This window comes from Cylas formicarius, unplaced genomic scaffold (genome assembly GCF_029955315.1).
Source record: "Cylas formicarius isolate icCylForm1 unplaced genomic scaffold, icCylForm1.1 PGA_scaffold_3__17_contigs__length_32017465, whole genome shotgun sequence".
Classification (NCBI taxonomy): Eukaryota; Metazoa; Arthropoda; class Insecta; order Coleoptera; family Brentidae; genus Cylas; species Cylas formicarius.
The window spans coordinates 29,933,138-29,956,156 of NW_026844326.1; the positions used below are offsets into that span (position 1 = coordinate 29,933,138).

The 23,019-nt window shown below is 35.6% G+C and overlaps 2 protein-coding genes and 1 long non-coding RNA gene across 4 annotated transcripts in view; 1 reads left to right on the plus strand and 2 right to left on the minus strand.

Moving 5' to 3' along the window:
- Window positions 1-5,742, minus strand: part of LOC132699179 (uncharacterized) — an 82,204-nt gene extending 76,462 nt beyond the window's left edge. For both annotated transcript variants that reach the window (XM_060665751.1, XM_060665748.1), the window contains exon 1: window positions 3,185-5,742. The gene's annotated coding sequence lies outside the window, so the exon portion shown is untranslated. The remainder of the gene's footprint in view (window positions 1-3,184) is intronic.
- The window catches only part of LOC132699180 (uncharacterized), a 34,549-nt gene extending 26,120 nt beyond the window's left edge, over window positions 1-8,429 (plus strand). Inside the window, exons 2-3 of the long non-coding RNA XR_009618479.1 lie at window positions 5,766-7,200; window positions 8,050-8,429. This is a non-coding gene — a long non-coding RNA (uncharacterized LOC132699180). The remainder of the gene's footprint in view (window positions 1-5,765; window positions 7,201-8,049) is intronic.
- Window positions 8,430-8,555: 126 nt separating this feature from the next.
- LOC132699178 (sodium-dependent nutrient amino acid transporter 1-like) lies at window positions 8,556-21,790 on the minus strand. Its single transcript, XM_060665747.1, has 11 exons — window positions 21,640-21,790; window positions 19,065-19,139; window positions 12,661-13,190; window positions 12,336-12,606; window positions 12,180-12,283; window positions 11,941-12,130; window positions 10,944-11,120; window positions 10,739-10,838; window positions 9,018-9,197; window positions 8,862-8,956; window positions 8,556-8,809 (listed from the first exon to the last, which is right to left on the minus strand). Exons 1-11 carry the CDS (start codon window positions 21,652-21,654, stop codon window positions 8,660-8,662), a joined length of 1,887 nt encoding a protein of 628 aa, XP_060521730.1. The 5' UTR covers window positions 21,655-21,790; the 3' UTR covers window positions 8,556-8,659.
- Between the last annotated feature and the right edge of the window lie 1,229 nt (window positions 21,791-23,019).

Genomic DNA, 23,019 nt, shown 5'->3' on the forward strand with positions numbered 1-23,019 from the left:
ATAAAATATTTAATTTTGAGAACAGGGTTCTACAAGAATGACCACGAGACTTCCCCAACATTTTTGTCTGCGAAAGAATCAGATATATCATTGATAAATATTATAAATAATAAGGGTCCTAGTATGCTTCCCTCTGGGACACCGCTGGTGAGTTCTTTAGATGAGGATCTGTTGGCCCTGCGCATTCCTCTTTGATATGGTCAAACAATTCCTGGAATTTTTTATAGAATAAGTCAAATTTCTCTTCAGCTGTACCAACATCGTCAAACAAAAACTGCCAGTCCACCCTAGGTACTTCGACCTGAAATTCATTTATGTTGCAAAATATTATTTGTTCATAGAGAATCGATGACATCAAAAATAAAATTTATATAGAAACCATTGGAGAATATAAGAATAATTTTTATCTTAGAAGGAATCAGTGGCGTACCATCAATGTCCGCCAAAATTGACCGGTGAAATTTCCGCGGCTGGTGTATTTTAATAAAATTTCATTAGAATATCCAAAGTGGTATTACAGACATTAAAGAAATATATTTTATTTTTGAAAACTGCTTCAATAATTTTATTATGGTTTTATTAATAAAAAAATATCATATTTTGCGATCTTATAAAATAATTATAGACTCTGGATCCAACAAACTTGAAATTTGTGAAGTTAAATACAAACTAAATTTTTTTGAATTGTTACAAAAAAAAATAATTTCAAATAATAGCATATAGCTTATAGCTTTTTTTAATTCTGTGCAATTTTACCATTTTACGGTATACCGTGTGTACCGCTGTTGTCAGTGACCACACTGTATACTTGGTAATCTAAAATAACTATTACAATCGACAATTAACATCGATATTGATAATATCTTTTTAGGGAAAACAATGGTACGTCGCTGCTTTTTTTTTTTTTAAATTTGGCATTTTCGGCATTTTGGCATTTTTGCAATATCGGCAGAAAATTAAAAAAAGGTTGGAAAATATTGGAGATTTTGGTATAGCCAAAATCATAACCAATAATAATTTACAGTCAAATGAAAACCTTAAACATATATTAAAAAGAATCACCATGAAACGCTGACTTAAATGCTGACAGAAAGGTTATTCAAATTATGAATGAAAACAAATACAATTTCACGGCCTAACATTGTTTAGGAATCGCTAATGCACACAGGCACGACAGTAAACAATTTAAAAGCCTAATGGCGAACACAGAGGAAACTTTCCATGTACCGTGTTTTAATTGGTTTAAAGGATCGCATTATGATTCTAGTACAGGAAATATCAGAAGCGACTGCTAAAATCAACGCGGACCGAGTAAAACAAGTTAGTAAGTTAGTAGTTTTGGTTAGTATATTTTTAATTAATTAAGCAAAATAGTAAAACTCCATCTCTCCAGGTGTAAATTATCAAAGTTGGAGCATTTTTCCTAAACCTTCCGATTCTGCAATCAAAAATAAAAATTTTATCTGTCAAGATTTTATTCAACTGAATACGTTGTATTTCAATGTATCAAGCTATTGCAATTTTTCGCCTGATTTCAAATACAAATACGAGGAGTTAGGGATATTTTTGGATGTAAAGAACTCAATAAAAATTGTTTCGAAAATCGAATTAGCCATGATAGTTATTGTCATGGAAACTGGCGTAGTTAACTGTCAGCATATATTCAAATGGTGATTACACCAACGGAAAAGTAGGACATTTTGTCGGTATTTTTGAAACGTAACCAAAATGAGGCTTACAAAGTGATTCCAAAAAAAAAAAAACATTTTGTAACACTTATAGTAGGTTACAAAAATAACTTAGTCGAAAGGAGAAGAAAGCAAATAATGCGAATGAAGAGCTCGATGTTTTGTTATATTTTCAATAATTATCGATAAACTTCTTTAGCCCGTAGTTATAATTTTTTTTATATCTATCCTTTGCTTTGGTTATGGAGATAAGAAATTTATTGCTCGCTTTCCCGATTTTGTTAAATAATTAGAGCCTATATTGTGCCGTTCTGTAATTGGCAATTTAAATATAAATAAATAAATAAATTACCAATATTACCCTACAGAAAAATTATGCAAATAAACTCTTTTGATATGCTTAAAAAAAGCAACTAACTTGGTTTTCATATTTTCCAATATTGGATAAAACGGGTGACATTTGAAAATCTGTCAAAAATAACCCAAACAACTCAGGAGAACAAAATGCAAATCGATTGACACATTCAAATATAGGATATTTAATTTCCAACTTGTCAAAATTTGACAGATAAAATTTTTATTTCACATTTTTTATTGCAGAGTCGAACGGTTTAGGAACAATGCTCTCAACTTTGGTAATTCAGCTACTAATTTAGTGTTCAACAATTCATATAGATTTTTTCATTATTAAATATTTCATATATATTTTCTTTTAATATCAGATAAAATAGGCGATATTTCAAAATCTGTCAAAAATAACCCTAACATCCTGGAAAAAAATGCAATCGATTGACAGATTCAAATACACGGTATTCAGTTTTTAAGTTGTCAAAATTTGACAAATAAAATTTTTATTTAATATTTTTGATTGCAGAATCGGACGGTTTAGGAACAATGCGCCCAACTTTGATAATTCAGCAACTAATTTAATGTTCAATATTTCATATTTCAATATTAGATGAAAAGGGCGATATTCCAAAATCTGACAAAAATAACCCTAACAACTCAGAAGAGAAAAGTGCAATCGACTGACAGATTCAACTTATAACTCGTAAAAATTTGACAGATAAAATTTTCGTTATATATTTTTGATTGCAGAACCGGATGATTTAAGAACAATGCTCCCTACTTTGGTATATATGGTAGATATTTAGTATTTCACTATTAGATAAAATAGCCGATATTTCAAAATCCGTCAAAAAAAAAACAATCGATTGACACATTAAAATACAGAAAATTTTCATTTTATATTTTTGATTGCAGACTCGGAGCAATGTTCCCAACTTTGCTAATTCAAACTTCATCGTGGGATCGGCATTAACAAAGTTATCCATTTGGTAAATTTTAATGGGACACCCCGTGCGAACGAAATCGATAAGGAGACCACCACCACTGTGGAAAAATGCGGGTCCAGGTGTGTGACAACTTGTTGCCCGTTCCGACTTTAGTCGAGACAACCGCCTGTGGCTGAAACACGCACAAAATCGACCCCTTACCTCCCTAATCCCCGTCGCTTATCGTAGTCCACCGGAATACCGCGACGTCTATATATAAATCGTCGCGAGAGATTAGGACATTACCGGCGCCCGACTATTCCCGGACCAGTAGACGGGATCGGCAGCGAGAGAGCACTGTCCCCGGCTCAGCGAGTTTCACGGGAGCCTGGGATGAAGGCGCAGGAAGAGAGAGAACGTCGGATTGAAGCAGGACGAAAGATCCACACTCGCCCTGGTCGGTGGTGGCAGCCTGTTGTTCCACGTCCGTCCGGAACTTATGGTCGAAGCTAACTTCTTGTTGTTGTTGCAGATCGAACGAGGAAATTTGAATTTACACTGTCGCTTCGTTCATTTGTATCACGGATGCGTCGCCTTCTGGCCAGGACCCTGCTATATGTTTCGCTTGGGGTGCCACAAGGCTCAATACTAGGTCCAATTCTTTTCCTTATATTTATTACTTATATTATTACTTAAGATCACATATAGTTTCTTTATGTACAGATGACACAACAATACTTAATTTGTATTCATATTTCAGGAGTTTCTTAAACTAGTCTCGCCATCTGGCGACTAACGTTTTTATGGGGACATTTCGAGGTTAGGTTTTGGCGAAAGAGTGTTGTTTGCGTTTTTTGTGATAAATTAAAAACTCAACTCAACAACAGTGCATCGATTAACTTAATTCGACTTTCCGAGTTAAAGGACCATCTTGGACTACTGTTTATCGCTGGTTTTCAGTCGTAGTTTTCTTAAGGATGAATTTCGTGCAGGTCGTCCAAAATCGGCGGTTGTCCAACAAAACATTGATGCGGCGCGGAAACCGATCTTGCAGGATCGTCATGTGACTTACCATGAGATTGAGGTATCTTTGGGCATTAATGGGACCAGCATACATACATGAACATTGACCGCTAAAAAAACGCTCGTGTTAATCGGTCGAAGGAAGTGATAAAAAAATACGATCGCGGTGATGAATCATGGACCTCTACATATGAACCTGAAAGTAAGCAACAGTGGACTGTGTGGGTCTTTCAGAATGTAACAAAGCCCACAAAAGTTGGCGATGTGGGAAAAGTGATTTGATGATTGTTTTATCGAATGCAAAAGTGTTGTGATCATCGGGGTGAATATTTTGAGAAACAGTAAAGTGATATTTGTTGGTAGCTTGTAGCTTTTTATTACAAAGCGCAAAATATAAAAGGTAGACCTCGTAATAGACTTAAATTGAATGAAAATAAATCGGGGGTTGTCCTTTTTTATTAAGGTGCACCTGACGTTAGTGTGTTAGCGGGCTTAACTGGCACGTGCATATAGATATGCTGGCCGGGAGATTAAACAAAGTTATGTTTCAAATTCGAAAACTTATTCAACTTTTGAGACGGCTTTAATGTCTCATTTCAGTAACTTCGTTAACGTGATTGTGGGGAGACACTCCAGATGCAGATAGAATCTTTAAAATTCAAAAAAAGATTGTTCGAACTTTGCGTTACGCGAAATAAAGATCACTGTAAGCCACTATTTAAGAAAATGAAAATACTAACTCCCCCTTCAATTTTTATCTGTCAACCAGAATGTATGTCAATGCAAAATAAAAAAATTAACACAGACAGACAATTGAATTATTTTTTAAATTACATTAACTCATTACACAATCGTATAAAATTCTATATTAACTATTACGGAAACGCAAAGCAAATTAGATTTTTCCATTTACCATAAACCTTCACACACCCTTCAATCACCCTTTTACACACACGCATTTCACTCTTTTTTACACAGACTTCTTAATACGCCCCTCTCAATATAAAATTACAACAAAGAACTTAATATCATTAAAGCAATTGCCCTGAACAACGGCTACAATCCGTCCATTATCGATAAAATTATAAATAAAAAACAACTCCAGAAAACAGTAAACTCTATTTATCCGAAACCTAATACAGAACACGAACAATTTAAAATAATTACATACATAGACAAGACAATAGGAAAATTTTTAAAAAACAAAATCTCAAAAATTAGGTGTCTACAGGTTGAATGGTTCATTAACTTCATTGGTATTAAACAAAATACCGGCAACTCTCAAAAACAATTGTTCCCCTTCAGAATTAAAAAAAAGCTATCAAACACATTTTAAGAGAAGAAAGCTGTTTGTTACATACATTGTATGTGTGTAACATACTCAAACTCATACTGACAACCTTAAATGCGTTGTTTATACATGTTTGGGCAATAAATTATTTTATTTTATTTTATTTATTAACCCAATTATCCCGTTGGCTTCTTCAGAGCTTAATTAAAACAGACTTATATACAACATGTTTCTTTTATAAGATAGTAAATTACAAAAGCCCTGCTGAGTAGCTTATAGAAGAAACAAATTTTAACAATTCCATCACACCATAAAGAACTCTGTAAGCCTTCCTTCTGCTATTGCATAGCATGTTATATAAATAAATTTGGGATAAATGATTACTCGCCTCCTCTTGCAACATTTTAAAGCTGGAACTATTTAGTCAGCACTAACGTGTTTTACAATATATGGTATGATTTTTATTAATTAATTTTCTTTGTTCCACAGGTATTGGAGGGGGGGGGGGTCAACACGGCCCCCTGGGGCAAGAAGGCCCACCTCAAAAATTCACCAAAAAAATTTTTTTTCGTCATTATAATTATAAGTTCTGGTTATTTGTAAAATCTTATAAATACCAATAATAAATTTTTCATCTATAGGAAAATAGTTACTAATAAGTTTTTTTATTTAACTTCAACAAAACAAAAATAAATCGACTTGATGGTTAAAAGTCACAAAAAATAATACTCTCCGCTACACTCGACGAATTCTTCATTTTTGACCCTCCGAACCGTCCCCTCCCCATGACAAATTTATTTATATTTGTATACTTTTTTAAACTTGGAGTACATTATAATATCTTAAAATAATAAAAAACAAATAATAAACTTTATCGACAACTTTAATTGCCGATTTATGTCAATTTGTTCCAATAAAGCAATTGACCCCTAAAAAAAACATATCCCTTTTTTAAATCAAGCGAACTTGATCAGTATATTTGATTCAAAAAGCTGGGGGCAAAGTTAGTTTAAAAACAAACTAGTTCCAACCCAAACCGAAGTTTTTAGCATCCCTACACAAATTGGGCAAATTCTGTTAAACATATAGAAATAGCAGAACAATTATATATCGCATATAATATAGAACAAATAATAATTAGAACAGGTGATGATAGCGATAGTGATACTGATATATTATGTGAATAATTTTAAGTAATTTAAGTAGGTAATAAAAATAATTTGTAATTTTATTTTAAATTTAAACATAAATACTTTCATAAATAAATATGGTTTAGTATCTTTCCTAACAAAACCCCAAATAATTAAATTCTAAGCAAAGTACGGACCTGTTCGGCCATATTTCATTCTTACAGCTTGCCCGGGTCTTTCCTTAATTCGTATCAATTAGTCACTTTCTTATATCTATGAACAGACTTTAGCATAGTAAGACTTAGCAAAGAAATCAGCATTTAAAATGTCTATCTAATAATTTATCATTAGAAAAATCCTGTCTGGAATGTAAGGTAAATTAGTAATAAAACGCTCAAATTTATTTGGATCCATCCATCTCACACTCAGCATACAATCTATAAGAATTAATAGCTTAAATTCATTACGAGCATCAAGATCATTCTTAATCTTCAATTCTTCAAGTATTGTAAAGTTTGGTCGACCCCCCCTCCAACCTTCGATGTGCTACCGGGTCCGCACTACGGTCTCGACGGACCGGCAACCCCAGCAGCCGACACCATTTTGCTCGGGCTCTCCAAGTGCGACGACCTTTGACCTACAGACGGCGACGCCGACTTGGCCGACGCATCGTCGCGCATTTTCCGACTATAAACGCACCACGACGTCTATTCAATCGGCGCTACGAGAACCCCCACCCAAAGGCCCGCCCCCCACCACGCGGGCGTCAGTGATAAAGCAATCTTATCTCCACGGTAATTGTGTGCGCGTGTGTTAATAACAGAAATTGGCTTTATTTGCCTAAAAGTGGATATTGAGCAAATGCTATCGTCGCATTTAGCCACTAGAAATGTAAACGAAGGGAAGTTATAAGGTCACAATTTGCAAAGGTACGCTGAGAATAATTACAATTATCTTAATGCTAAAGAGTAAGTAAAAATATTTTTCTACTCCCCCTGTAAAATGCCTAATTACACACCGATCTAGCGTGCGGGAAGCGTCACTTTACCCCGTCAGTTTCGTTTGTTTATTCTGACGGTTATGTCAGTGAATGCATTTGTGTTGATTTGCAAAAATGTACCCAAAAACTAATACACAGAAAAATGTTATGCAATACATAAGACAATATAAATACTATGTGCTACAATTAAAATCTAGTGGGTAAGTAAAGTGACATTTATAATTTAAGTTTCCCACAGAAATTTTACGTACCGTTCGCAGTACAAACAAAACAAAATTGAAGGTTAGACCTGCTTTTTCTTAATCATCAATTACAAAAGTTAAATACCTTTCAAAATTGTGTTTATTTAGCTATATAGTACCAAAATAGACAAAAGGCAAATAGTAATAAAATCATACAAATTACGCACTTGAAGATTTAATTACCTCCAAGACATTATTTATTTATTTCAACTGCTGAGCCAATTTACAAAGAAAAAATAACAATATAAATATAATATAAATGGCAACATGACAAAACAACAACTTAGATAACAAGCACATAAAAATACAAAAACAGTTAGAGACTGCAAACAAAGAGTATCACACTAGTTACAACTACTATCAACCACCTGTTTTACCTGTTTTAATTTTGTCTTAAATAGTCGAAGATCGCCAGCAAAGGAATCAAGAGAACAACTGCAACCTCAACGTTCGAGTTAAAGGAAAAAAATAGCCATAGTTGACGTGATGAGATGGAATAGAAAACATTGGGGAGCCCTGGCGTCTTAGATAGATGCCAACCAACCCACACAGAACCGTAAACTATATCAGCCCGAGTCACTGAACCCTGAATTAAAACACCTCACCTCTGCTCTGTTCTCTCATAATTTCCACATTAAAGATATTAAGCATTCAATCAAAAAATACACTTCACCACAAACTTCCAATAGCAATGAAACTGAAAGCAATCCCACACTTGCCACTGTTGTCGTTCCTTAGAAGCCTGTGGAAGTTTCTGGTTTTGCACCCACAAGACACATTTGATTTGATCCACGCCGATGGCGGCCACATTTGACGTCACTGGGCCCTTCTTTATTCAGACGGACTTTAGCAGAGTGGCTTTTTATTAGCCGCCTTGAAGATGTTTAAGTAAATAAAACGGGAGGCGTGGTCAACGGATATCCTTTTATTTTTGAGATGTGGAAAACAACTATTGCATCTAAACTATCACAGAATTATCGCTCATCGCACGTGAACAGCGGAATCATCAAGCTAACGCACGAGCGTGACCAATCTCCTGGTCAACCAGTTCCCAGTTTTGGCTTTGTTTAATTTTTTCTGGTGCTTGAACTTTTTCCACTCATCATAATTGTCAGCATCGTCAGGTCCCCAAGTCTCCGTCGAAAACGTCCTAGCGAATACCTAAAACCACGAAGTAGAGGCCACCACCCAAAAACTTACCTCCGAAACTCACCTGAGCACCGGGATACTCCCTGTTGGAGCACAAGTAATACCCAACCCAGAAGAACATTTGAAGCACGCCGATGCCCAGTATCGACCACCCGAACGCTGGAATTGGGAAAGAGAAATGCAGAGTGGCGTTTGAGGTTGTTGCAGACTACTGCGTTACCGGTAAGGGACGTCGGATACAGCAGCCCGTCGCCGTACTTCAAAGGCTGCAAGGTGGCCACGAAGTAGACGAATATGACGATGAGCAAAACGGGAGTTATGAGACCCCAGCATATCCTCCAATATGGGCCCACCTTCGACTTGGACATGAACTCTATGTCGGTGCAGAAGTTGTCCAGTCCTAGAAATTTTGTTTTTTTTTTTAAACATTTACTTCCGACCTCTAAACGAGCCCCAAGGCCTTGTGAAAGACAAAAGATCGTGGCCATCACTTTTTTGTCGACTGGCCAACTCTGAATTTTCTTGTAGGTGCTTCACCCTTACGACGCCACTCCATTGATTCTTTTTTCGATAGAGGGTCATAATAGATAATCATAGTTTTGGTTAGTTCGGTTCGGCTTCGAAGACAGAAAAGTTAGGCGTGTTTTATGTGCTCTGCTACTTTCTGCATAAAATATTGGTTAAAAAATAGAAGACAGTCCTGCAAAACACTTGAAGTGTTGACAACGGCATATGGTGAAGCTACGCATCGCTCAAGAGCTGTTAAACGTGATCCTGATATGCTGAAAAAGATCATAACTGGTGACGAATCATGAGGTTATGAAGTCGAAACCAAAGCCCAGTTGTCCCAAAGGAAGAACCCAGAATCGCCAAGACCGAAAAAAAGCACGTCAAGTCAATTGTGAGAAAACAATTCATGGTTTGTGCATCACGATAATGCACCTGCTCACTCACTGTTGAATGAGTCTAGCTTTTTGTCCAAAAACAAAACCACAATCATGCCTCAGCCACCGTATTCACCGGATATGGCCCCCTGCGACTTTTTCCTGCCTCCAAAACTCAAAAAAACCATGAAAGGAAGGATGTTTGGGAAGGCTATACCAGAAAGTGCTTACCAGAAGGGCTTTCTGATAAAGTACAGGATACTGGCCGACGTCAGTAGTATGCTGTTTTACACCAAATTTTACGAATGGTGCAATTTTTTGACAGCAGAAAATCAAAGAGCACAGAAAACACGTCTAACACTCCTGTCGCACAAAAAAAAGGAAACTTGCAAACTGGCTTAAACTGTGAACATATGGATGCAAACATATAAAAAAATGTATCGAACACGCATCGTACTTATTGAACACACCTCGTATTTTTCTTTCATCTCGATGCCTTTCGACATTTTAATACCTGTGACAACTTTTTGTTTACTTTGTGTATCTTTAAACTATACAAGTAGTGGAGGAACTTTCTTGGTACTTATTCGGTGGACCTCCTTACTGATATAGACTTTTAATGCTTCAAACACCTTTTGTATTGCACCTTGGGGTTCTTCTTCCTGACCTGGGAGCCCTGGGATTACTAGATTTCGTTCTCTTTCCTTCTGTTCGGCATTGTTTATTTTGCTTTTTAGCTTTACTTTGCAGTTGTCCCCTTTTGGCATACCCTCAATACATTTTTTGGTCGGATACTTCAAGTACTTCACTTCCTCCTTGATAGTAACTATTTCCTTTTTAGCCATTTCTTTTCGGTTTTCAACTTGCTCCTTTGCTATAATCTCACTTTCGGCACGCGCGGTGCAACAATTAATTTCGTTTTCTCTATTTGTGAAACTTGCCAGACAATTTACACAGTCCAGTGACATTAAAACGTTTTTTTTTTGAGTGTTTTGCACTTTTTTTTAAGTTTTCCATCTGTAATGGACATAACCTGATAAAATGGGGTCGAACTTACCATAGAGGTAAACCACGGCAGTAACTTCCAAAATAGCGAACACGAATATGATGAAAGTGCCGCCGAAATGGTCGACGAGGTCCAGCACATACTGTCCTCCCTGAGATAGAAAATCAAAGAAATGTATCCAGGAAAAGTAGAGCCGGAAGTAGAATTCAAAATTTTCAACCAATAGGAAGTTGGCATTGTGTCAATGTGTACTTACTGGTGTGACGTAGAGGAGGCCAATGAGGAACATGGCGCTTGCGCTGCCCGCGGAAATGATCCACGCCTTGACTTTGGGGAAGGCGTCCTTCACGACCGTGTTGACGCAGCTCTGGAGAGCCACCAGACTGCCCACTCCGAGAACGAACAACATGAAGAAGAACAGTATGGCGAAGAGCTAAAAAAGTAGTTTGATTGTAACAAAATAAATAAGAACTAAAAGTTCAGATTTTGGCGAAACGTCTGCAGGATTATATATATCCTGTAAGTTTTATGATTGTTACGTTGGAGGTTATGTGCCGGCTGTATGTTTATTAATGATTTAATTTTAACCTTATTGTCATCCCTCGATTGTAGAGGTGGAAAGAGGCACGTTGTGTAAGTTTTATTACATTTATTTTCTCATTGTTTAACTCTGATGGAATGTATTTCTCCATATTGTATAGGGTCCTGATGAAGCCTGTATCCATGGGCGAAAGCTAAATTTTAGGACATGATCCGCATTTCAACCTGTAGACACCTGATTTTTGAGGTTTTGGACACTTCGTTTTAATGTTTTTTAAAAAAATTTCCTATTGTGTTGTTAGTTCTGAAGACTATTTTTAAACCATATTTTGACAAATGTTTTGAAACTTTTTCACTGGGTTCTCCTATGTATGTAATTATTTTAAATTGTTCGTGTTCTATATTAGGTTTGGGATAAATAGAGTTTACTGTTGTCTGGATTTGTTTTTTATTTATAATTTTATCGATAATGGACGGATTGTAGCTGTTGTTCAGTGCAATTTGTTTAATGATATTAAGTTCATTGTTGCAATTAAGAAGTCTCTGTATAAAAGAGTGAAATGCAGCCATTTTGTGTGTGTAAATATCACATTTGATACAGACACGGTGTTGCCGAACTTTTAGTTCTAATTTATTTTGTTAAATTAATTTTTATCAAGTAAACGCCACCTCAGTTCAATCAGAGAGTAACATTTAAAAAGAGTGTTTTTTACCCATGGGACTTTGTTGAACTTGGCTATGGCCTCAGGGTACGAAATGAAAGCTAAGCCGGTACCACCAGACGAGACCACCTGGGAGGGATGGACGTCCAGCTCCTTGGCTAGATTACCGAGGATCCCGAATATGGTAGACCCGGCTAGTAACGACGTAAAAGTGTCTAGGGTAGTCACTACCAGAGCGTCCCTGGAATCGAAATTGCCGCGCTGTTATAATTTTGGAGATTCCGACGTACCTGTTGATGTTGTGGTCGAAAGCGTTGTACGAAGAGTACATAATAATTGACCCGAATCCCACGTTCAACGAGAAGAAGCACTGCGTCACAGCCGCGTACCATACCTACAAGATTTGGTTTAGTGTCGTCATCACCAATCGGATTGATACGCTTTACGTCAGCTTCCAGGAGCTTGCTCCATTCGGTCTCTATAAAGTACATCATGCCGTCCCCCGCGCCCTCTAGCGTAGACGCCCGAATCAACAGCGTGATCATGATGACGTACGGGAAGAGCGCTAAGAAATACGAGAACTTGCCGGAACTTTTCACGCCTCTCATGGACACGATAAAGGTGATCGCCCAAGAGCCCAACAAGGCTAGAGTCAACCTCCAGTCTGGCGCTCCGATACCGTCGCTTATGTCGTCTTTGGATTTCAGAACTTCTCGTCTGAAATTTTGATGATAGCTGCAAGCCTTTATCGGATAACCAAGAGAGTTTTACCTGAACCACAGCTCGGAAGAACTGATATTTCGACTCCAACGCCCTACTGGATGATTTGGATCGGGTACGGAAGGGATACAGTCAGCTTGCACTTCGTTCAGGTAGTCGTTCCAAGAATCCAGGCAGCTCGTCCAAGGCAGATCGGAAGTGAAGGAGTTGATAAGGTAAATCAACGTGATCGCCATCAGGCAGCAGTAATAAGTGGCGACGCAGATGGTACCGATGAGTTGACCGTAGCCGATACCTTTGAGGACCGGCGAGAGCTTCTCGTACATTTTGACGTTGCCTCGGCTGGAAAACTGCCCGAGGCTCATCTCCATGTAGTAGAGAGGTCTACCGATCACAGTCAGCACTATGATGTAGGGGATTAGGAAGGCGCCGCCTCCGTTTTCCTTGGCGGTGAAGGGGAACCGCCAGATGTTACCCAGTCCGACCGACATCGCGATGCAAGACATCAGAAACTCCAAACCATTGCCCCATTGGGCACGTTTCTTTTCGGGTAAGTCGCTGGGTGATTCTGCGATACCTTTCTGAAGACGATACGGATTTGGTTATAAGATTTTTTGATTGTTTCAAACTAATGCAAGTGTGACGTGAAATATATTTTAATATGGAACCAAGAGTTTGAGTTAATGATTTTATTAATCAAGTAAAAGTACCTTCGCGTGTTCAATTTTATAAGGAAAACTGAACCAGTTTTATTATTGAATTATAAATTGTATTATAATTTTTTTTATAATCACAGATAAGATTTTGTTACTATAAGATTTTTATGTTTTCCAATATTGGGGTTGCTTTTTTTCCGCTCCTGTCACCGTAATACTCTAATGTTTTACATTTTTTTTTTGTAATTTGCTATGTAAGCGTCCACGAATAACACACATTGATTGCGTTTGTTTTTTTGAAATTGGATAATTTTCAAAGAAACTTTCACAGGCTACTGTAACGCCATTTAAAAATCTTGTGGGTTCTTGATGAATCGAATTTGATGATGTTTCGCCAATCATCCTGTTGGCTTCTTCAGACCTTATATATTGTTTGAGGGGGGGGGGGGAGCTAAATGAAGGGCATGGACATTGACTGTGATGATACATGGGTGACTAGTTGATAATTTTCCTCATGTCTCTCCAATGTATTCTTTGCCGCACATGCATCGAAGATGTTCAGAGATTTTTGGACAAGTTTTTTGAAAGTGTATTTTGGGATGCAATACTTAATATCTCTAATTATTAGAGAGAAGAGCAGATGTGAAGGGTTTTAATTGTGGGGCTATCTTCTCAAATGCTTCTATCAATATATTCGCGATGTCTGGTGATAATGGAGAACCCATACCTCTTCGCGATGTATATTTAAAAATGTTCCCACTAAACGAAAAATATGTTCCACAAGCACTTTACAATTAAGATGAGAAGATTTGGTTACAGAATTTTAACATACCTGACATAATGTTGAGAGAGACTTTAGTAAACCAGAATATCATTTGCGTCTAATGTAGGGGTTTTTTTATTATTCCATGAAATGAAAGGAATTGAGTACGAAACTATAGGATTTCGCTGTAAAGAGTCTTAATGTACGAGGTGTGTTCAAAAAGTAAGGTGGCTTTTGTCATGCATGTCTCCCTAACATATGTTCATAGTTTCAGTCAGTTTGCAAGTTTACTTTTTTTCGTAGAACAGAAGCGTCAGAATTGTTTTGCGTGCTCGCCGATTTTCCGCTGTCAAAAAAAAATTTACATAAAATTTTATGTAAAAAATGGAATACAGCATATGGGGCAAAAAAAAATTATAAGTGGTACAAGGTGTTCCAATATGGCCGAGAAGGAACCAATAAAGAAGAACTCAAGGCTATACCAGACTATATCTTTGGGGAGGGGGGTGATTACTTTGAAGGGGAAAACATTAATTTTGATGAATAAATATTACTTTTTATAAAACCTAAAAGGCAATCTACTTTTTGAACACAGCTTGTAGAAGCGAAAGAGTCTGATTCTGATAGAGAAGAAGCCTTAATAACAGATTTAAGGTTGCGTTCCATTGATGACGTACGATCTTTTTTATACTCTTTAAAATGACATGTTCATGATTTTTCATAAAATGAAAATGCATATTTGCATTATTTGTTCATTTCAAGTACTCAAATACTTCTCGCCATCATCATGTTGTCAAAATTATTAAGGACTAACCCTTTTACCAAGAATTATATATTCGAAACCAAGACTTGTACACAAAGAAAAACTTTTGTCCATTTCATGCAAAACCAAGTCAAACATAAAACATTTTAGCATGAAGAATTAAAACGAGATGAACGTTTGACTTTTATATGGTTTTCTGCTTAGACGCGTGCACGTGAGTCGTAAAGATAGGAAGTCATAAAATCGTGGCGTCTGAGTATTGTTTGTATAAATGATTTCCCAACTATCGTTTGAAATATCTTAAGGTTTAACTCCTAACTGGTTGGGACGTATACAGGGAGTCCGAAATACGAAAATCAAAATTCATTCGGTATAGTCGCCCTCCCGCCGAATGTTGTTATGTTTACGATATCGATTTTCGCAGGAATAACGTCAAACGGGATTAACTCGGAGTCGTTAAAGTATCAATTGTTATTTCTAATGGAATGATTGTTCCGGACAATCTTTATTGCCCGATTGTTTAAACACTCGCCTTCGAAGGATGACGGGGAATTATCGAAAGTCTATCGATCTTATCGGTGGCGGGTGGAAAACAAAATGGTTCCCTAAATGCGTAGTTGTATTACTCCACTAGAAAGCCTGGGAGACGATTGGATGGCGGTCTGTATCACAATATAATCAGAAAATAAAAATCTCCAATAGGTTTAGTATTAGTATTTAGTATTCAAACCATCACAACGTCTCAGTTGAAGTAAATAACAGTCCGTTGTTAAAATCAGATGCTCCACATCCAGCTTAATAACACTGGTCTGCAATGAAATCCTTCTCCAAAAAACTATGTCATAAATATGAAGATCTTAATGCTTATCTATAATGGACGGATTGTTGTTCAGTACAATTTGTTTAATAATATTAAGTTCTTTGTTGTAATTTTCTGTTGAGAGTGGCGTATTAAGAAGTCTGTGTATAAAAGAGTGAAATGCAGCCATTTTGTGTGTTTAAGGGTGATTTAAGCTATTATCTATGACTTTGTCCGTGTGTGAAGATTCGTGATAAATGTAAAATTCTAATTTATTTTGCGTTTTGTAATGAATTAATGTAATTTAAAGAAGAATTCAATTGTCTGTCCGTTCCAACAAAGCAAGCACAGACATCATCCACGTATGTTGCGTGAGAAGGGATTTTGATATCTTTAATTGTGTTGATTAATTCAAAAGATGTTTTTATTGCAAATTTTGGTTTAAATTCTGTGTGTGTGTTGAGAGTTTAACTGCTGGAGCCGTTACATAAAACACGACTGGTCTAATGGATATATCTTGTTTATGTAATTTAACTAAAGAATGGTGTAAAGGTCTTGTTTAAGGTGGCTTCCCACGGCCCGTACTTTTACAGACGGGCGGCGCCGCGACGCGGCGTGTTTGTGCCCAAGTACCTTTTCAAAACAAATCAGCTGTCTATATATTTTTGTGTTTACTGTCATATTTTTATAATTGTTGTTACATTAATTATTAAATTTACATTTCATTCAAAGTCTATGTGATGTACTTATCTTCCTATTCACAAAAGAATTAAGGAGAAAAAATTATATTTTTTGCAGACTATCAAAGTAACTTCCTGCTACCCTCTCCATTATCCTTTCCAAAGGATGTAGCGACACCATTTATATTTGATTCAGCGGTTGATTCCATGCATGCCCATCTCACGCAATTCTTTCGGCATCATGCAGTGTTATATTTATTAAGGGTTTTGCTTTGAATACCCATCTAGTCAGTCATCTAGTCTTCCATTGTTCCTAATCTTCTCCCCACACTGATCTGTGTCCACTTCAATTTTAAGGGAGCAGGCTTCAGACACATCATTTCATACTTATCACATGTGGATTGGGAAGAGTTTTTTCATATACTCTATAAAATTATGGATCAATTTATTCCCACCACAGGTTACTCAACACTAAAATTCCCCAGATGAAACAATAATGAACTTTGGAAAGTCAGTAGGAGACAAGTTTGGGAAACTCAGAATACCCACAATACATGAGTCTTGACTGGATGGATGATGGTAGTACAGAGGAGTACTCAATTTATGGGGAGAGTTTGTCGATTGAATTTGAGACAGTGAGCATCGAGCAACTGGAGATATCTTCTTGACACAATCTGCAAGTTAAAGCAGAGTCTAGGTGCAGAGCCGGATGTCCTTTGAAAATTATATATTTCTTCTATTCCAGATTTTGTGTAATATTTTTAATTTGTTACTGAAAATCTTTTATCACGCCTGTTTTGAGTATATGTTCAATGCAGACTTCAAAAACGTCATTATCACTAAGCAACATGGTTTTATGGAGCTTTTCGACAAAGTTGATCATAAAATACTCCTTAAATGTGTTAATATAAATAAATATATGTCTTCAGAGGTAAAAGTTATTTTTGGTGTTGCCCATGGTGGACCGTTGCTATCCGAATGATATCAGTATCAATAATTTAACCTTAAATATCCATATCCATATAAATATATTTACCAGGTGTAAGAATCGTTATTAATTAAATTAAATTAAAATAAATTAAATTAATTTAATTAATTATAGACTATGCATTTGGAAAGCAAGCCATGATGACAGATCTAGCTAGCTAACCTTTACCAACCATATTGATAGAGTTTAAAAGGGTTTGACAATAAGAGAGGTCTATTGTGGTTTGTAGGCTCGATCCTAGACTATACACTACTATACAATGCATACAGAAAAGCTGTAACGATTACAGAATAAATTTCTAAGAGGACTAGATGGTAAGTTAAATATACCATATGAAAATATCAGTTCTGTGAAAATTTTTATGTCTTCAAGTGTCCAGATCACGAATATATATATGAAAGCACTGAATGTGCTCTTATTTTTATGATTTTCACAAATCTTATAATTTGAACAATAATCAGCTTTTTATTCATAAAAATCAATATTATCAGTCATGATTAGGCTTCTGCACAACTTTTTCGAGCATACAAACATCACGTGATCCTTACTCTTAGCGATATGCTATATTTAATGATAGTTTTAATAAATTTCGTACCAAAGTCGGAAAGTATCTGTGACATAATGTTATTTCTGTAGTCAATTGGTGCTTTTAATTATTTTCTAAATAAAATTTTATCAAGTCGTCTACTTTTAACAAATACATATTTTTATTATGTGTCAATTTATATTACTTTCGATTACTGAACTTAGTGGCGGTGACCACTTTCATAATTTGACCTTCAAAGGTCTAAACATCCAGAAAAATAAGATAACTGTACAGATACTAGTTTTACATCTAAAAATCTGGAGCTTCTGCCAGCAATAGATAAATACATTTGTTATTTAGTGAATTGTTGCCTTGAAATCTTGTATTTCTCAGCTTTTTGGAAAGGGGCATGGATCGTATTCCAAAGAATACTGATCTGTCCGTATTTGAAGACTTGAAGTCGATAAGCTTATTACTGATTTTGTTCAAAATTTTGGAAAAGTGGTATACAGACAGATAAATGAATAATGTGGCTGTGAACGAGCTGCTTCCAATTCACCAACCTTGTGGGACGAAATTTTGAGAACAAGTCTATGGCAACAGCTTTGGTTCTACTGGATTTTACAAAGGTCATCGATACTATTAATCATAAATTGTTGATTTCCGAATGGATTTGATGAAAGGACGCTCAAAAATCAGCTCTTGTCATCTCTAAACATTTTATCGGGGGCGCCGCAGGGCTCAGTATTGGGACCCTTATTATTTGTGATTTATACTGTGTGGTCGCACAGTGCCAGTGCTTAGGACACACAATTGTATCACAGTTTTAAGTGCCACAACTCTGTGGCAATCAGTAGTGCCATTATCAGGATGACACCATATGTGGACAATAAACCTATTCAAGTTGTAGAGTCTAATAAAAATCTAGGTCTGTATATTGATGAAAATGTGAGTTTGAGGTTGTTGTAGTCAAATAAAGATGAATTTTTGTATGTCTCTCTTTTGTCTTGCCGCGATATTGAATATTACCCTTGCTTATTATGTTATAATAAGGTTCTTCTTTGATGTGTAGTTTAAGGTACATCATAGTTTTATACTTACTTTTATTTGAAATGTGCAGATTGTATTTAGATATCTAAATAAATTATATATTAAAACTATTATTATTATTATTATATTTGAGTAATTATTTTGTATAATTTATGACCAAATATTGTAAGTGCACAAATAAAATTTTTGAATGTTGAGACGTTTCGATTTTTTGAGGCTTTACCACTTACTTTCGAGTATCCGTTGGAGCCATTTTCGAGGTCACGTGGTCCCGGAGAAAATGCCGGATTTTCGATGCCGTTAGTCTGAAACATAAAACAAAGATCTTTTAACCGCCCCGCACGTTTGTCACTTTTCGTTTCCTTTGTCGCAATTACCGGTAAGGATTTGGGTTATCGTTTTATTGGGCCGGTAATATAAAGCGTTCATTCAAATTTAAGATAACGGAATGTGAAGGTATCGCTTCAAGGGGACGAAAAGCGATTATTTCCAGTTCCAGACGGATTAACAACCAGCCAATTGGAGTATCAATTGTGACCAACAACTTGACGCAAGCGTAATTATTTGACGGATTAGTCGAATAAAATTTATAAGGAGAATTTTTGCAATTACGTTTTCAAAAACGAGTAAATTAGTCTTTTGCTGGTTTTAACATTTCGCGTGACAAAAAAGAAATTTTTCCCCATACGGAAAAAAGGACTAACTAAGAATATTTTTTTGTTTTAATTTCTTTAAAAAATAATTCAACTGAAAACCAATGTAGAACATTTAGTGCATACCTGTTTAAAATTTTAACATAGTTCTTCATAATACGTGAAAATTTGATATAAATGAGGTACATAAAAATGAGCAAACATTATTTGCATAATTACACAATACACATCGATTGACTCCTTGGTAATTCTTCCAAAAATCCTCCAATTCTGACAACTTCCCTTCAGAATCGATTAAAAATCTTGTTTTTAACCAATTTAAATTTAAAACTGAGCCAATTAGTAGTACACTGGGGCTCTCGCTCAGCATTGACATAAGTTTTGCTATGCTTGTTATTGTTTTGTTTGTTTTTTTTTTTCTTTCATCTGTGAGGGTCTTTCCAATATTATAAACTTGCTTGCATAGAAATCGGCCCACTGCAAATTTTTAAATTTAGTTTTTTTTAAATTAGTCAGAAGCGCATCGAGGATATTTTATCAGATCACGTGGTAACACATGTCGACTGCATTGGAGAAGAATTCACTTTTATGCATGCCAGTGATAATTACAGAAGTCATACAGCTTTTTTTGATCTAATCTGCCAAAAAAAAGGAAACTAATCTCAAAAGTTCACAACGGGCCGATTTCTGTGCACGCAAGTTTAATTCTGTATACACATGTTGTCAACTGAAATGGTATTCGTTTTTTACATATTTTAGTTTGAAACGATTCCGTTCGCCTTAAGTTTATTCAAAGACTCACAAACCCAAGGAAAATGAAGCTGGTAATACATACCCCAGATCAATTGTTTTGTGAGAGAAACTTTTAAACTTTTGTGATACCAATAAATTTTCTATACAGCCTAGCACATTGAGTATAAAAGTCTACGTCTTTGTTAGGATTTTTGAAAGGGGTTTTGGGAAAACTTCTGCAAAACTAGTTATCTTTCCGACTATGGTGAAAAAAAAACAGAAGAGGGACAAAAAAAATAACACGAGGAAGAATTTGCTTCATTAGAAAGGAGAAAAAAATAGAAAGATATCTTCTATTATCCATAGAAATATCACCCGCAAAGAAAAGCAACTTCGTTTTCATAGCAGTTCTACTTCACCTTCTAGGTTTTTTTATGTTTTTTTTTACATGTAAAAGAGTTTAACAAGGAAAGAAAAGGATAAAAGGATGTGACAAGCAAATTTTCGTAACTAATTAGGTAAAACCACATGTAAACTTAGATGTTCTACAAATTGGCGAGGTGGACCAAGCAAATCGCGGAAAAACAGAGAAATGGCCGACTCAACGTACAGGTAAAAGTTAAATCAATACTAATTGCAAAACTGCAGTTTCAGTGAAGCTCTGAAGAAGCCAACAGGATGATGTAAATAGTATTACAGTAGCCTGTCGAAATTTCGTTGAAGAACCAATTGAAATTTAAACTCGTTATGTTCGATATTTCGCTTTAAAAATATCGAAAAAAATTATTGAAAAAAGTTGTTTATAAAACAGGGCCCAGAAATCAAGATGAAATTTATGCCAGAATAAGACAAGCTTGTAAAACAATTAACGGAATTTAAAGGACTAGTCATTGCCATTTGTACTATGAAAATTACTGTTTTAATTATTTTCTTACGTTTAATCGGTTATATGCGAAAAATTATTGTTTTCTTAAAATAAAATCATTATTTCTTTGTGCTAGTGTCGTTTATTTTGCTGAACTTAAATTACACTGTTCGATATTGCCATTGCTTTTTTCAGTGTCTATTTTTTTCTTTCCTTCTTTTTTTACATTTACCCCCTTTGATTTGTTTAAAATTGTCAAATTGTGAATTAAGGAACTTATTTATATTTGTTCGTTTTTTTTCTTGTTAAATTCTGAATATTCTACTACATTGTATTGGTGGTTAGGTAGAGTAGCGCTGCTAGACCTCGCCACCTGTTAAATTCTATTGTGGTATATTCTTTTTGTTGTACTATAATAAAGGCTATTTATTATTATTATTATTATTATTATTATTATTATTATTATCATTATTATTATTATTATTATTATTATTATTATTATTATTATTATTATTATTATTATTATTATTATTATTATTATTATTATTTACGCACCTTGCCTTCCGCCATTTGTGGAGTTCGTAGTGATCGTTAGGTATATCCGATAGTACTGCACCAACGCATCGATGTGTTAGACCAGTTGCCTTACGAAACTTTCGATAAAGTGCGGCGAGGAAGCGGCGAAAATTTCAATCGAGGTGGCTTTGGAAAGGGTGGGGAATTAAACACTTATCGCACCTAATTCCGTAGATATAGACGGCTTAGATCGCGGAACATAATCAGACAGTTCGGGATTAGTATCAACATTTTCGTGTCGTCCCGGAATACCCGTTCACGAAGATGCGACGATGAGGCTGATGTCCGAAAAGAACGAACAAGATAGTAAAATAATACAAGTTTTATGCAGGCTGTCCAAATAGTGCTTGAAACATTTATTTTTTATTTAATATAACATGTATTTATTACTTAAGTTATAGATATGATTAAAAGAAACAATCAAAAATTATTTTCGAATGTGGGGGAACCAAAATTACATATCTTTAAACACCCAGTGATTGAATGTAAAATGTTAATTGATTAATTAAAGATTAAATCATTAAATCATTAATATTAATGCTCTTTCAATTTTATCAATTTTATCAAGCTTAGCATTTTTTGAGGTGTACACACATTTTTACGAAATTTAGTGCAAATGTAAGTGGACCATGCAAATATAAGTTTGCAAAACTGCAAAAAAAATTGTTTAAAGACCGTGTTAGACACATTTAGAGCAATAAATAAACGGAATCTTAATTTGACAGTTCCCTTTTTTTTGCGTTTTGTATTTAGATTTTAAATGAAAGTCCCAGTGTTATAAATTGGATAAAAAAATATAATTAATAACATGCCAATTGAATTGAATATTATTAATTCTAAAACACAAAAAATTGTTAACACGGGCATTGCGAAATAAATAAGCACATTGCCAAACATCTGTGCTTGAATTTTAAGGCAGAGAATAAAACAACTCCTTCTATATGAACTTTAGTGTCTTAATCCTTTGTTTCCGTTCCATGGATATTTTACGAAAATTTCAAATAGTGATATTATAATTCGGTGCGCTGACGTCACTTGCGACAAGTGTCGCATCTGTGTGGATCTGTTTCTGTGGCACCCACTCTCCGCCCGTCTATCATTAAAACGTCGAAACCAGACGCGAATTACAGTTTCATACCTGCCCCTAATTGTAATAATAATTGTCAATTACGCGCTAATACCGCGCAGTGTATCCATTACGGCCGCTGTCTGTTAATTACCGACGGTAATTGTTACCCCATTTTTTTAAGGGCGGAAACGGAATCACCCCACCGGAACGGCGTTGATTTATACTAAAAAGTTACCCCCTTCCTGCTTCCCCCCCCCCCCGTTCGTTTCAAAACCGCAAATTTGCGGTCC